The 16,151-nt window shown below is 34.6% G+C and overlaps 1 protein-coding gene across 1 annotated transcript in view; it reads right to left on the reverse strand.

Moving 5' to 3' along the window:
• Positions 1-15,687, reverse strand: part of TMEM232 (transmembrane protein 232) — a 176,110-nt gene extending 160,423 nt beyond the window's left edge. Inside the window, exons 1-2 of the mRNA XM_020968819.2 lie at positions 15,556-15,687; positions 1,645-1,756 (exon numbers count right to left, since the gene is read on the reverse strand). Coding sequence (XP_020824478.1) covers positions 1,645-1,756; positions 15,556-15,674 — 231 coding nt within the window. The 5' untranslated portion in view covers positions 15,675-15,687. The remainder of the gene's footprint in view (positions 1-1,644; positions 1,757-15,555) is intronic.
• Positions 15,688-16,151: the final 464 nt, after the last annotated feature.

Genomic DNA, 16,151 nt, shown 5'->3' on the forward strand with positions numbered 1-16,151 from the left:
TTACCACTGTGGAATAAATGTCAAAGGGATAGAGAAAGGTAGTAATCCAAACCGGAGCAATTAAACTGTCCTAGAATGACTGCAACTCTCATCAATACCCTACCCATTTCTTAGATGCTCTGTGTTTATCATATTTTAGCCAATATATTAGAAATGAAAATGTGAAAATAGGTCAAAGGCACAGATGTTAGGTTAATTTATTGTAATAAAATGAGGTAGTCTCTTGCTCATGTGAGTTGGAAGTTGACACCAGGCAATCCAAACAAAGGTCAGAATGAAAACAGAATAGAGATAGAGATAGAGACTAAAACTCCTCACTTAGGCCAAGCAAGCTGAGTTTCAGCTGCATGACAGGAAAGATAGTGATGGATCAAAAAGGTAGATTAGAATCCAACAAACTGAAAGGGTAGGAATCCACAGGTGGGTGTCAACAATTAGGACCAGAAGACTTTGAACTGTATGAGATAATCTTGTCAAATTTCCTTACAGATAAGGAAATTGAGATCCTAAGAGGTCATGTTAGCAGAGTGAGAATTTAAACCCAGGTTCACCAAAAATTCCAGTGATCCTTTCCCATTACCACATTGAATTGTACTAGGAACGCAAGCTATACCAATAAGTTTCCCTGTAAATGCTGTTTTTCTAATAAGTAACTCGGGTTTCTTCAGATAGTCCTGATATGAGACAGCCTGGTATTAGGTCAATATCTTTATTTTCCTAGTTCAAGAAGATGTAGAAATATCTCTACAACTTCAAGAGATCTTGGGAGCTTTCCTAGGACCCCAATGAATACAATCTCCCTCAAATTCTTGATTGATCTCCAGGCCTTAACTGAACTACTTTTGAGTTTAAGGAAAATCTATTTTTCCCCTAATAAAAACTATTTTTTTGGTAAATTTTCTTCCCAAAAATGTTGTACATTATCAGTGATATGTTGCTGTAATATTGCCATAGTTATATATATATATATATATGTGTGTGTGTGTGTGTGTGTGTGTGTATGTATTTATATATAGATATATAGATAGATACAGATAGATATAGATAGATATATATATCATAGGACCATAGATTTTAGAGGTAGAAGGGATCCCAAAGGCTTAGTTCAATGCCCATATTTTAAAGTTAAAGAAACTACAGATGAAAGAAGAGGGATGACTTGGTAAGTAGTAAGTAACAGAGCTAGGATTCAAACTCAAGACCTTCATATCCATAGCTCTTTTCAATGAACAATAAATCTCAGAAAAAGACATGATGGCCTAAATACAAAGGAATTTTTTCCAGTTGCTTCTTTGAACTAAGTAGCTATGCTACCAATGGATATATTCTCATGTGGTGAACAAGATTTTGTACATAATCTTTGTGCTTTTTATAGGCCTGGGCTCCCTTTGCCAATCATGTGCTTAACTTTGGACATTTAGAGTTAATGTCACTAATAGATTATATCCTGTTATCATTTCTGTGGAATTTGCATGTCATTTGATACTGAACAATTTAGTTACAATCTTTAACTCTGATCTTTATTCCTGACAATTTATAATGAAAACAAGCCAATTATTATTCCAACTTTTTCTGCGAGGCTTTAATCATAGATAAGCTGTCACAAAATGGAAGAAGAAAACCAAATAAACATTATGAAATTACCTTGCATCTAAATAGCATTTTTGTAGCTTGGTCCTGTAAGAGCTTCTTATCCTGTGGATTTTCTGTGTTATTGAATTTGTTGATGAACTCTTTTGTGATTAACAGAGGTTTTCTACACAAGTGAAAAATGATTATGGTTATCATTGCTGATTTCTAAATAATCAAGTTCAAACTGTTAAACATAACATATTCCTAGAAAAAATGTTTTCATTTACCAAAATAAACTCAAGGAGATCAATAATCTACAATTACAAGTCATTAAAATTAAAAGATAAAGTAGTTTTAATGACTGTAAAAAGAGAAAATTTCTAGTCACTCCTGATTTAAGAGAAATTACAAAAGACTAAACAGATTAATTCAAACATATGAAAATAAGGGGTTTGTACAGCAAAAAGAAATATGCAGGGTAAGAATGAAACAGACTAGAAAAGAAAAAATTAGAATAAACAATGCAAAGTAGTAAAGGATCATAGTAATCTAGTGGTTGATAAACTCAAAGAGCCAAGTTTTGAGGGTAAGAATTCAACATTTGACAAAAATTACTGGGAAAATTGGAAAGCAGTTTGGCAGAAACTAGGCATAAACCAACACCTCACACTGTATACCAAGATAAAGTTAAAAATGGATAAATGATTTAGACATAAAGGATAATGTCATAAGTAAATTAGAGGAGCATGGAAAAATGTATCTGTCAGATCTATGGATAAAGGAATAGTTAAGGACCAAACAAGAGATAGAGGAGATTACAGGAAATTAAATAGATAATTTTGATTACATGAAATTAAAAAGGTTTTGCACAATCAAAATTAATGCAGTCAAAATTAGAAGGAAAATAGGAAATGGAAAAAAAATTTGCAACAAGTTTCTCTGATAAAGGCCTCATTTCTCAAATATATAGGAAACTGAGCCAAACTTTGAAAAATAAGAGCCATTTCCAAGCTGATAAATGGTCAAAGAATATGAACAGGCAGTTTTCAGCAGAAGAGAGCAAAGCTCTGGAAAGCCCCATGAAAAAAAATGCTCTAAATTACTACTAATTAGAGAAATACAAATTAAAACAACTCTGAGATACGACCTCACCTTTATCAGACTGGCCAACATGACAGAAAATGAAAATGACAAATGGTGAGAGCAAATGTGAAAATAATTGCAACACTAATGGTGGAGTTGTGAACTAGTCCAAACATTATAGAAAACAATTTGAAATTACATCCAAAGAGCTGTAAAACTATACATACCATTTGACCCAGCAATACTCTAGGGCATGTATCCTAAAGACATCAAAGAAAAGGAAAAAGGACCTATTTATACAAAAATATTTATAGCAGCTCTTTTTATGTTTTCTAAACAATTGGAAATTGAGAGAATGCCCAACAATTGGAGAATGGCTGAATAAGTTGTGGTATACGATTATGATGGAGTCCTCTTGTGCTATTAGAAATGAGGGGCTGGAGGGCAGAACCAAAATGGCAGAGAAAAAGCAGGAATTCCCCTGAGCTCTCCCAAATTCACCTCCACACAACTTCAAATGATACCTAAAAACAAATTCTGGAGAGCAGAACTCACAAAAAGGGTAAACAATTTTCCAGACCAAGACAACTTGGCAAGTTTGTTGGAAACTTGGAAGGTTGGCAGGAAATGTCTATCACACTGGCATGAGAGTGGGACATGGCCCACTGCAGGCTGTACCAGCACAGGCCACAACACAGGAAACTACCAGCAGGCCTTGGGGGTGACTGAATCTGCAGTGACAGTAGTTCTTCAGGAGCTTGCAGCCCATAGGTAGCAAGAAGATAAGACAATTGGTCAAAAGAAGATTATATGGGTCCCTTTGATGGCACTAGGTGCAGGAGCATGGGTCCAGACTGCATTCCTGCATTCCAGTCCCAGGGCAGGGAGAATCACTAGCATACTACGGCTTGCAGCAGCAGAGGAGAAGGAATCCTGGCCACAGTTCCAAGGCAGAAAAGAGTGCTTGTGGGCATTCATAGACCAGAGCACAGGTCAGGAGAGTCGTAAAAACACCTCTCCTTAGATCACACCATCTTGGAAGTAGTGAAAGCTTACACACCTCCATAACTAGCTCTGAAAAGTGCTGAACAAAAAACCTGAAGCTTGGGGTAGCGCCTGCCCCCTCTCCAGGCTGGGAGTAGAGCCCAACTTTAATATAATGTTAAAAGATAAGAAATAGGCTAGAAAAATGAGCAAAAAAAAAAAACCAAGCAAAAAAAAAAAAGATCCTAACCATAGAAAGTTACTATGGTGACAGAGAAGCTCAAAACACAAACTCAGAAGACAATAAAGTCCAAACTTTTTCATTCAAAGCCTCAAATAAAAATGTTAATTGGTCTCAGACCTCCAAAGAATTCCTAAAAGAGCTCAAAAAGGATTTTTTAAATTAGAGATGTAGAGAAAAATAGGGAAAAATTCAGAAAATTGGGAAATGACAGTGATGTAAGAAAATCATGAAAAAAGGGTCAACAGCTTGTAAAGGAAACACACACATACAAATACTGAAGAAAATAACATCTAAACAAAATTGGTCAAATGGTAAGAGGCACAAAAATACAATGAGAAAAAATGCCTTGAAAAACAGAATGTCAAAATAAAAAAGATGTACCAAAAATCAATGAAGAGAAGAACTCCTTAAAAAGCAAAATTGGTCAAATGGAAGAAGAGGTTAAAAAATTCTCTGAAAAAAAAAAGAACTTCTCATAAAGCAGAACTGGCTAAATGGAAAAAGAGGTACAAAAGCTCAATGAAAAAAATAATTCTTCAAAAATTAGAATTGGAAAAAATGAAGTTAATGACTCCATGTAACATCAAGAACTATAAAACAAAGTCAAAAGAATAAAAAAAATAGAAGAAATGTGAAATATCTGATAGGAAAACAACTGATCTGTAAAATCGATTGAGGAGAGACAATTTAAGAATTATTGGACTATCTAAAAGTTATCAAAGAAAGACCCTAGATATCATCTTTCAAGTAATAATCCAAGAAAATTACCTTGATATTCTAGAACCTGAATGTAAAATAGACATTGAAAGAATTCACCAATCATCTCCTGAAAGAGATGTCAAAATGAAAACTCCTAAGAATTTTATAGCCAAATTCCAGAGCCCCCAGGACAAGGAGAAAATATTACAAGCAGCAAGAAAGAAACAATTCACATACTGTGAAGTCACAGTCAGGATAACACAAAATTTTGGAGCTTTTACATTAGAGGATCAGAGGGCTCAGAATATGATATTATGTAGAGCAAAGGAGGTAGGATTACAACCAAGAACCAATTATCGGGGCAGCAAGGTGGGGCAGTGGATAGAGCACTGGCCATGAGTTCAAATCCAACCTCCGACCAAACACTTGACACTTATTAGCTGTGTGACCCTGGGAAAGTCACTTAACCCCAATTGCCTTAGGGGGAAAAAAAGAATCAACTATCCAGCAAAACTGAGTATAATCCTTCAAGTGGAAAAATAGATATTTAATGATGAAAATGCCAGAGCTAAATAGAAAATCTGACTTTCAAATACAAGACTCATAACAAGTATAAAAAGGTAAATAGAAAAGAGAAATCATAAGGAATTTAGTAAGGTTAAACTGCTTACTTTCCTACATGGGAAGATGATACTTGTAAATCTTAAGTACTTTCTCATGATTAGGGCAGTTAGAAGGAGTATACATAGACAGAGGTGTGTTGAATATGATGGGATGTCTGAAAAAATAAAATTAAAGAGTGAGAAAGAGAAATTCACTGAGAGAAGGAAAAAGGGAGAGATAAAATGGGGTAAATTATTTCACATAAAGGAGTCATGAAAGAGCTTTTACAGTGGAGGGGAAGATGGAGGTTGCAGGAGGAGCACTTGAACCTTACTCATCAGAATTGGTTCAAAGAGGAACAATATACACACTGGGTACAGAAATCTATCTTATCCTCCTGGAAGGCAAGAAGAGAATGGGTTGAGAACAGGGTCGCGGCTGATAGAAGGCAGGTGGATTGCAGGAAGCACTTGTTAGAAGCAAAACACTTTTGAGAATAGACAAAGTAAAAGGAGAGAGAGAATAGGATAAACAAGGCGGGGGATAGGATGAAGAGAAATACAGTTAGTAATCATAACTTTGAAAAAAATATTTACAGCAAGTTTCTCTGATAAAGGCCTCCTTTCTCATATACATATATAGAGAACTGAGTCAAAATTATGAGAATACAAGCCATTCTCCAATTGATAAATGGTCAAGGGATATGAACAGGCAGTTTTCAGACAATGAAATCAAAGCTATTTACAGTCACACAAAAATGCTCCAAATAACTATTGATTAGAGAAATGCATATTAAAACAAGGTGCCACCTTGTGAGGTGCCACCCCACACCTATAAGATTAGCTAATATGACAGAAAAGGAAAATGACAAATGCTAGTAGAAATGTGGAAAAATTGGTACATTAATACACTGTTGGTGAAGAAAAGGCTAGAAATAGGCTAGAAAGGCACTTCAATTAATTCAACCATTCTATAGAGCAATGTGGAACTATGCCCAAAGGTCTATAAAACCACATATACCTTCTGACCCAGCAATACCCCTACTAGATTTGTGACCCAAGGAGATTAAAAAAAAGGAAAGGGGCCAATATATACAAAAATATTTACAGTGGCTCTTTTAGTGGTGGCAAAGAATTGGAAATTGAGGGGATGGCCATTAACTATGAAATGTTTAAGCAAAATGTGGCATATAATTGTGATAGAATACTACTATGCTATAAGAAAATGATGAGTGGGGTGCTGTCAGAAAATATTGTAAAGACTTACATGAACCGATGCAAAGTGAAATGAAAACAACCAGAACAACATTGTACATAGTAAAAGTAACACTGTACAATGATCAACTGTGAATGACAGCTCTTCTCAGCAATAAAATGATCCAAGACAATTCTGCAGTCTTATGAAAAATGCTATCTATCTCTGGAGAAAGAACTGATGGGGTGTGAATGAAGATTGAAGCATACTTTTTTTTATTATTGGGGTTTTTGTTGTTGTTGTTGTTCTGTGTTTTCTTTCACAATATGACTTTTTTTTTTTACATGACTGGACATGTATAACCTATATCAAATTGCTTGCCTTCTCAATGAGGGGGCAGGGGAAGGAGAAAAAAAAGAATATGGAACTCAAAAATTTTTTAAATGTAAAAATTGTTCTTATATGTAATTGGGGGGAAATAAAATGTTCAATAAATAAATTTTTAAAAAAGAAATGACAAGCAAGATGATTTCAGAAAAGCCTGGGAAAACATACATGAACTCATGCAATGTGACTTGAATAGAACCAGAACACTGCACACAGGAAGCACAATATTGTAAGGATGATAAACTGTAAAAGATAATGATCCAAGAAAATTCCAAAGGATCAATGATGAAAAATGATGAACTCTAAATGCAGATAAAAAATCATTTTTAAAAAACTTTTAAAAATGTTTATTGTGTTTTCTTTTCCAATATGGCTAATATGGATATGTTTGGCATGACTTTACTTGTATAATTGAAATTTAAATGCTTGTCTTCTTAAGGAATGGGGAGGGTGGAAGAGAGGGAGAGAATCTATAACTCAAAATTTTAAAAAACGATTGTTAAAAATCATCTTATATGTAATTGAGAAATATTTAATAAAAATTAAAAAAAACTCCAAGACTGTTATTCTAATTATTTTGGCCCAGCTGTTGAAAAATATCGCAAGAAAAACAGTTTAACATTCATAAAGCATAATGTTTTTCGATAGTGTACCAAGTCATCCACCTCACTGGCTCATTTTGTAAGAATGTGAATATGCAAATTCACTTTGATATAGATAAAGCTCTGTGCATCTACCAATGTGTATATAAAGGTTTAAAGAAAGAGGAGACAATTCAGTCTGTACTTACTAAATTATTTTAAACCACAATGACATTTTCATCATATCATCTCCATATAAGCTTATTTGTAGCTACAATATTAGGTCATTTTTAAAAATTTAAATTTTGCTTTTTATAACTACTGTATTATTTTGTTCATAATAATCCTGAATCAGAAATAAATTTTTATTCTTTGATATTATATTATATTAATTAAAAAACTATTTTTAAAACATTTAATTGCATATGCAACCTTTGGTTCAAAGGGCCAATTGTATGAGACATTCTACTCATTGATTGATTACTTAATGCCCTGTGCCTGCATAAGGAGAGGGCCAGATTTGGTGAAAGTGGGAAAGAAGAGAGATTCAGCTTCTTCTGGCTTCCAGATTTGAGAGAGATGGCCATTCCAATCTTTTGTCAGGTCGATAAAAGGAGAGAAAGACTATAAGAGGTAGCCATCATGAAAGGAGCTGAAGTCTCTATCATAACCTTACCCACAGCTTGCTACACACTGGAAATTTCTGGGAGTTTCTCCTGGAGAAACTAATTCTCACTCTAGATTGAGCTGATTTATCTTCCTTCAAAGGGAGAGTTAATTCAATCATTCTTATCTGATATACATTCTCTAATGTAAACTTTCTCTGATTTTGCTATCAACTTCAATAAATGTGCTTCTTTGCTGTTTACTTATGTGTCCATTGTGGAACTGGAATTTGTAGAACAGAAGTCAACCTCCTTTCCCCATTAAGAAAACAGTGATGAGTAGCTGTAGCATGAACCTAAAATTTTCATTTCTTAGACTAATGATATTTAAGGAAGTAGAAAGATATAATTCTAACCTAGTAAACTACTATTCTGAGGAAATCTGAGTATACTGCCTCTGGACCAAATTTTCTGCTATCTCTCCTAGAAGTAATCAAAGTCAAGTCAGCCACATTACAAATATTTCCACTGGGCTGGGAACCATACCTACTTCCTGGACACAGTCCCAGGGCAGAGAAAAGCGCTTTAGGTTGCAAGGATGCAGGGGCCTTAAAGAGCAGTATCACTTGCAGGGGAGCAGGGACACTTCCTGGGTAAGGATGTGTACAGACAAGGATAGGATAGGATTTTATTTAAACATTTTAAATAGATATTTATATATAGAACCTTTCTTTTCTTTTTCTTTCACTATTTAGATGTTAATTGTATATGTTTCATATGTTTCATCCTCATATCTTTCTCCAATTTTTCTCTCCTGGAAATTCTTGTTGAGCTTGTGTCCAATTCACTTTTTTTCCCTTTGAAATTTTTCTTGTAGCTGTTTTGACATTGTGGCCTTCTTCTAAGTTTGTGTCTTGATCTCCCCATCACCACTTTTTATGGCTTTTTATACTTAGGTTATTTTCTGTTGTTGTTTACCTATTTTCCTAGCCTATTTATTGACTTTGAAGTTTAAGTTAAAGTTGGCCTCAGTTCCTGACATTCAATTCAGGATAGGGGACTATGCCAGACTTTAGGCTTTTTCACAGTGTCATTTTCAGAGCTACTTCTGGACTATAAGCAAAACTGAGCACTGCCAATCAACACTTTCAGATTTTGGTGCTAGAGAAGACTTTTGAGAGTCCCTTGGACAGCAAGGAGATCAAATTAGACAATACTTAAAGAAATTAATTCAGACTATTCACTGGAAGGTCAAATATTGAAGATGACATTTAAATACTTTGGCTACATAATGAGAAGATGAGGTTCACTGGAAAAGACCCTGATGTTGGGAAAGATTAAAGGCAAAAGGAAAAGGGCATGGCAAAGGGTGAAGTAGATAGATAGTGTCATGGATAGACTTCAGGAGATGGTGGAGAATAAAAGGGCTTGATGGGTTATGGTCCATGGGGTCACAACGAGTCAGACATGATTGAACAATTTAACAACAACAACAAACTCTTATCAGGTTGTTCTTTTTAAATCATTTCCCTCATCATTTCTTATAGAAAATAGTGTTCCATCACAATCATACACTATAGCTTGTTCAGCCATCCCCCAATTTATGGTCATCTCCTTAATTTCCAAATCTTTACCACCACAAAAAGAGCTGGTAGAAATATTTTTGTACATATAGGTCTATTTCTCTTTGGGATGTAGACCTAATAGAAATATTGCTTGGTCAAAGAATATGAACAGTTTATACCCCTCTGGGTTTAGTTCTAAATTTTTTCTCCAGAATGGTTGAAGAATAGGAATGCATAATTGCACTAAATGCATTAGTGTACCTATTTTTCCATATCTCCTCTAGCATGTGTCATTTTTCCTTTTCTATCCTATTAGTTAACTTGATGAGTGTGAAGTGGTACCTCAGAGTTGTTTTAACTTGCATTTCTCTAATTTTAGTGTTTTAGATAATTTTTATATGACTATAGATGGCTTTGCTTTCTTATACTGAAAACTACCTATTCATATCCTTTACCTATTTATCAACTGTAGAATAGCTTTTAATTTTTATAAATTTGGCTTGGTTTCCTATATATTTGGGAAAAAAGGCCTTTATCAGAGAAACTTGATGTAAATTTAATTTCCTGATTTCCTTCTAAATTTGGCTTCATTAATTTTCTTTGTGTAAAATATTTAATTTCATGTAATTAAATTTACCCATTTTGCCTCCTGTGATCCTTTTTATCTCTTATTTGGTCATAAACTCTTCCATTATCTCTAGATCTGACAGGTAAATTATTCCATGCTCCTTTAATTTGCATATATCACCTTTTATGTCTAAATCATATATAAATTTAGACCTTATCTTGGTATACAGTATGAAAGACTAGTCTATGCCTACTTCCCTTATAAGCAGACTGCTTTCTGATTTTCCCAACACTTTTTGTTAAAATAGCAAGTACTTGCCCCAAAACTTGTATCTTTGGGTTTATCAAACACCATATTACTATTGTCATGTATTATTGTATATTATGTGCCTATTCTATTCCACTGATCAACCACTCTATTTCATAAAAAATACCAGACTGTTTTGATGATTACTGATTTGTAATACAGTTTGAAGTCTGGTACTGCTAGGCTGTCTTCCTTCACATATTTTTTCATTGATTCCTTTGATATTCTTGACCTTTCATTTTATTTAAATTAAATTTATTTGTTTTTAATTTTCAACATTAACTTCTATTAGATTCTGAGTTCTAAATTTTCACCCCCTCCCTCTGCTCCCCCCTTTCCAAGATGGTGTGAAATCTGATACAGGCTAAATATGTACAATCATATTAAACATATTTCCATATTAGTCATGTTGTAAAGAAGAATAAAAACCAAAGGGAAAAACCACAAAAAAGAAGAAACAAAAAAAAAAAGAGAGAGAAAATAGTATGCTTTGATATGCATTCAGACTACACTGTTCTTTCTCTGGATATGTATACCATTTTCCATCATGAGTCTTTTGGAATTGTCTTAGATCCTTGCATTGCTGAGAAGAATTAAGTCTATCAAAGCTGGTCATTGCACGATGTTGCTATTACTGTGTACAATGTTCTCCTGATTCTGCTCACTTCACTCTGCGTCAGTTCATATAAGTCTTTCCAGGTTTTTCTGGAGCCTACCTGCTAATCATTTCTCATGGAACAATAATATTTCATTACATTCAATACCACAACTTGTTCAGCCATGGTACATGTGCATGTGCGTCCTTTTCCCATTTTTATGATCTCTTTGGGATACAGACCTAGAAGTGGTATTGCTGGGTAAACAGATTTTATAGCCCTTTAGGCAGAGCTCCAAATTGCTCTCCAGAATTGCTGGATCAGTTCACAACTTCACCAACAATGCATTAGTGTTCAAATTTTCCTACATCTTCTCCAACATTAATCATTTTCCTGTCCTGTCATATTAGTCAATCTGATAGGTGTGATGTGTTGACCTTTCACTCCTCCAGATGAATTTTGTTATTTCTTTTTCTTCTTCTGTAAAATAACTCTTTGGCAGCCTGATCGGTATGGCACTGGATAAGTCAATTAATTTAGGTAGAATTGTCATTTTTACTACATTGGTTTAATCCACCCATGAGCAAGTAATATTTCTCCATTTGTTTGGATCTGTATTTGTGTGAACAGGTATTTGTAATTGTTGTCATAGAGTTCCCAGGCGTGTCTTGGCAGAGAGAATCCCAAGTATTACATTTTGTCAGCAGTTATTTTAAACTGAATTTCTCTTTCTCTCTCTTCTTGCTGGGTTTGATTGGTAATATGTAGAAATGCTGATGATTTATGTCCTGAATCTTTGCAGTTATTAGTAATTTCTACTAATTTTTTAGTTCATTCTCTGAAGTATACCATCATATCATCTGCAAAGAGTGATATGTAGGAGTGTTTCCTCATTGCCTATTCTTATTCCTTTAATTCTTTTTTCTTGTTCTATCGTTATAGCTAGCATTTCTAAATTAAAACTTTTTTTTTTACAAACAAATCCAATGCACCTAATATTACAAGGGAAAAAATTAACTTGAAGAAATCTTTCTTATCAAGTTTCTCTAAGAAAGGTTTCATACCTGACACACACAAGAAAGTATTCAAATATATAAGAATAAAAAAAAACTCTAAAAGAATTAAAGAAAAAATGACCAGTTGACATTTAAAGGATATGAAGATAGTTATATATATTTTTTATGAAAAGTTCCAAATCACTAATAAACAACTAGAAAAATGAAAATTAATGTATCTCTGAAGTCCACCTGAAACCTATCAGATTGCCCAAATTGACAAAAAATGAAAATGGCAAATGTTGGCGGGGCTATTAGGGTGAAACTACGAATTGGTCCAGTCATTCTAGAAAGCAATTTCAAATAATGCCCCCCCAAATTAATAATTTTTGACTCAATGATACCATTAGTAGGTCTATAGCCCAAAGAGATCTAAGAAAAAGTAAAAGGTCCTACACATACAAAAATAGCTACAGCAGTTCTTTCTGTAGTGGCAAAGAACTAGAAACTAAGAGGATACCTATAAATTAGGAATATCTGAAAAAAATCTGTGGCATATGAATATAAAGGAATATTATTGTGCTATAAGAAACCATGAAAGAATGAAATCAGCAGGCTAGTCATTTCAGACAGGACCCTTCCCCTGATGGCTAGAATAAGAACTAGGAAAGACAAGCCAGGGCTTTTGTTTCTGGTATAATAATACCATTTTTACTGTTTCCCTCTTGCATAAAAATTACAAGCTTTATGCAATGAAAGTTCTTAAAATCTTATCAACTTGTAGTTTTAAATCTGATAGCCAAGAAGAGGTTCCTTACTAATATAAGTACTCAAATGCTTGAGAAACAGTATGAATACTTTGTTGTTGTTGTTACTGTTTAGTCTGACTTTTCGTGGCCCCTTCTAGGAGTTTTTTGGCAAAGATACTGGAGTTATTTGCCATTTCCTTTTACCAGTTCATTTTACAGATGAGAACACTGAGGTAAACAGGGTTAAGTGACTTAGTATCTGAGGCCAGATTTGAACTCAGACCTTCCTAACTCCAGGCCCAGCATTCTATTCATTGCACCACCTAGCTGCCCATGTATGACTACTACCCCTCACAAACACTACATTTGAGCTAAAATGGCCTAGTAGACTTTCCTCAGAAGCAAAATTTCATTTTTTGCCTAGTGCCTTTGCACATTCCATGTCTGGAATGTTCTTTCTTTTCAAATGTGTCTCTTGGAATCCTTAACTTACTTTAAAGCTCAGTTTCAGTGATAGGAAGTGATAGGAAAACTGGAGTTTTAGTACAGGGTGACAAAAATCACTTTGGTGGATGAATGGAAGGTAGATCAGAGTGGGGAGAGAGTTCAGGCAGTCAGATTTTCCAGCAAATTATTGCAATAATTCAGGCATGAGTTGACAAAGGCCTGCACTAGAGTGCTGGTAGTGTCAGAGGAGAGAAGGTGGTATATTTGAAGAGACATTGCAAAAGTGAAATCAAAAGGCCTTGGCAATATATTGGATAGGGAGGAGGTGAGGAGGGCAAGAAGGAGAAGAGACAGTGCGGAATCAAGGATAACTCTTAAGTTGCAAGCCTGAGGGACTGGGAAGATGGAGGAAGATGGTATTGCCCTGGGCAGTAATAGAGGAGTTAGGAGGGTTTAGGGAGAAACATAATGAGTCCAGTTTAGGACATCTTGAGTTTAGGATATTTACTGAACATTCAGTTGGAGATGTTTGAAAGGCAGCTGAAAATGGGAGACTAGATGTCAGAAGAGAGGTTAGGTCAAGATACACATTTTTGAGAATCATCAGAATAGATATATATTAGGTGTACAGACAACATACAGATATATATATATATATATATTGTATGTATAGTATATGCAAAATATATCTACATAATGTTATGTAAATACAGGAAAATATTTGTATGTAATATTTTATTAAACATATAAATGTCTGGCATACCTATAAAGAGAAAAACTTCAAGTAGAGTAATATTAATATACTGAAGATGAAATCTCTGTTTATAAAAGATATCTGAGAATTTGTGAGGGTAAATGTAATCATATAAATACCTTCTTTAAATACATCTAACTTAAGATTACTTAGAGATGGGGGGTACAGAAGGCCTTGAACAATAATTGGTATAAAAAATACTAGAGCTGACAACTCCATCCTCTGATATAATAAGCAACTCTTCAGTCACAGAGATATAATATAAATCCTAAAACAGAGTGAACAAAATCATATTCAGTTTTTTACTTCCATAATCCAACACCCCTGCAAAAGAAGGAAGTGAAATCTCATATGTCTTCTTTGGGGTCATTCTCGAAGGTCATAGTGACACCTCAGTTAATTTCAGTTTTTTATACTTTCTCTTTCCACTTACATTGTTATGTTCCTTATGTATACCGTTTTCCTGGTTATGCATACTTCACTTTGCATCAGTTAATATGTCTTCCTATGATTATACATTCTTTATGTTCACCATTTCTTATAAAATACTAATATTCTATTATACTTATTTACTCCAGTTTTTTAGTCATTCTCCACTTGATGGACATCTACTTTGTTCCCAGCTCTTTGCTAATACAAATCATGCTTTTACATATACTTGTCAGTGTATCATTTATCTCTCTGGGGTACAAGTCAGTTGTGTGTGGGATTTCTGGATCAAAGGAACCATGGCAGAACGGAAATCTTAGTTCAAATCCCACTCAATAGTCACTATTTGTTTGACTGTGGGCAGCTCATTTAACTTCCTTAGACCTCACTTTCCTGATCTGTATCTAACATTTGTGTGTGTGGGGGGGTGCATATTTGTGTAAATAGGTCCATCTGATCTGGTAAGGTGAGAGTTAACTACTTCTTACTGTTGGCTCTCACCTTCATCTGGGCACTGCCACTCTTCTCTAGCTCCTCCTTTTCATAATGACTTTCTGTCTGGTCAACTCCTTTATCACCATGGTTAGTAGCAGATAAATCATAGACAATTTCTGGACTTGCAAGCAGTAAGGCCTGAACTCAAATATTCCCTCAGACACTAGGTATGCAATCCTGGTCAAATCATTTTAATCTCTCAGCCTCAGTTTTCTTATTTTCAAAATTAGAGGGTTGAACTAAATGACCTCTAAGGTCCCTTCTAACTCTAAATCTATGATCTTATGGTATAGTTATCTCCTATAATAATTGTCTAAGTATGTACTGCCATAGAAAGTTCCAGTCAGATAGTCTAGAACTAGCAAGCCTGTTCTAGCTATTCAAACACACGTTATAAATGCATGGCATTATAAATATATTATTATTATTTTGAAACAGTGATGAAGTAAAGCATCCCATAAAGAACCTTAATTCTAAGATATTTACATGGTTTATAAAGTATTTCACATACAAGAAAGTATTTTATAATCATTTTAGCTCTTGAATTCTCAGTGGGGAATGAGTAATATTTTGTCCAACTTTCTTGAATTATGTGACCCTTCTTACCAGAACAGTAACTTATAAAGCTTGATTATGTCAAAAGTCGATGGCTCTGTTTACAACACAAGAAATAACAAGGTTTTTAAAATTCAAACTTACCTTGGCTTTTTAATATTTACTTCAGTTATGTTCTCTGAACTACGTTTCAAAAGCTCTTCATGGTAAGAGGCTGATATCACTCCAAATCTGTTTATAACAGGCACCCTGGTAATAGGCATCTTCTCAGGTAATCAGCCTAAGGTAAAATAAGAAAAGATACCTGAAATATGAAGATGAATGTTCTACAGGTGTACATGATTGGGATAGGGACTAGTGTAAACCACCGATGTAACTCCCCATGTGAAATTGACCGGAACCTGCTTCTAGAAGAGTTGTGATCATCCATTGTTCAGGGCTTCTTAAACTGTGGGCTGGGACTCCATGGGGTTGTGACATGCAGTTTAAGAAGAGCTGAAGGGGTCACAAGTGGAAAAAGTTTAAGAAGCCCTGATCTATACTATAAGTGTCTCAGAGAGATCTCGGCGAATGCCTGACATTCTTTAACTAGTGCCAGTCTATAAATGCCAGAGGGCTCACTCTTGGCACAGTTTCTACATCATCCATCCCCCAAGAATAGTATTAAGATGCCAGATTGACAGATGAACCCTCATCTCAGCTTTGTCCACTGATGCTAAATTGGCTACAAAACCCAGCAT

Source organism: Phascolarctos cinereus, unplaced genomic scaffold (genome assembly GCF_003287225.1).
Source record: "Phascolarctos cinereus isolate Bilbo 61053 unplaced genomic scaffold, phaCin_HiC Scaffold_4;HRSCAF=312, whole genome shotgun sequence".
NCBI lineage: Eukaryota > Metazoa > Chordata > Mammalia > Diprotodontia > Phascolarctidae > Phascolarctos > Phascolarctos cinereus.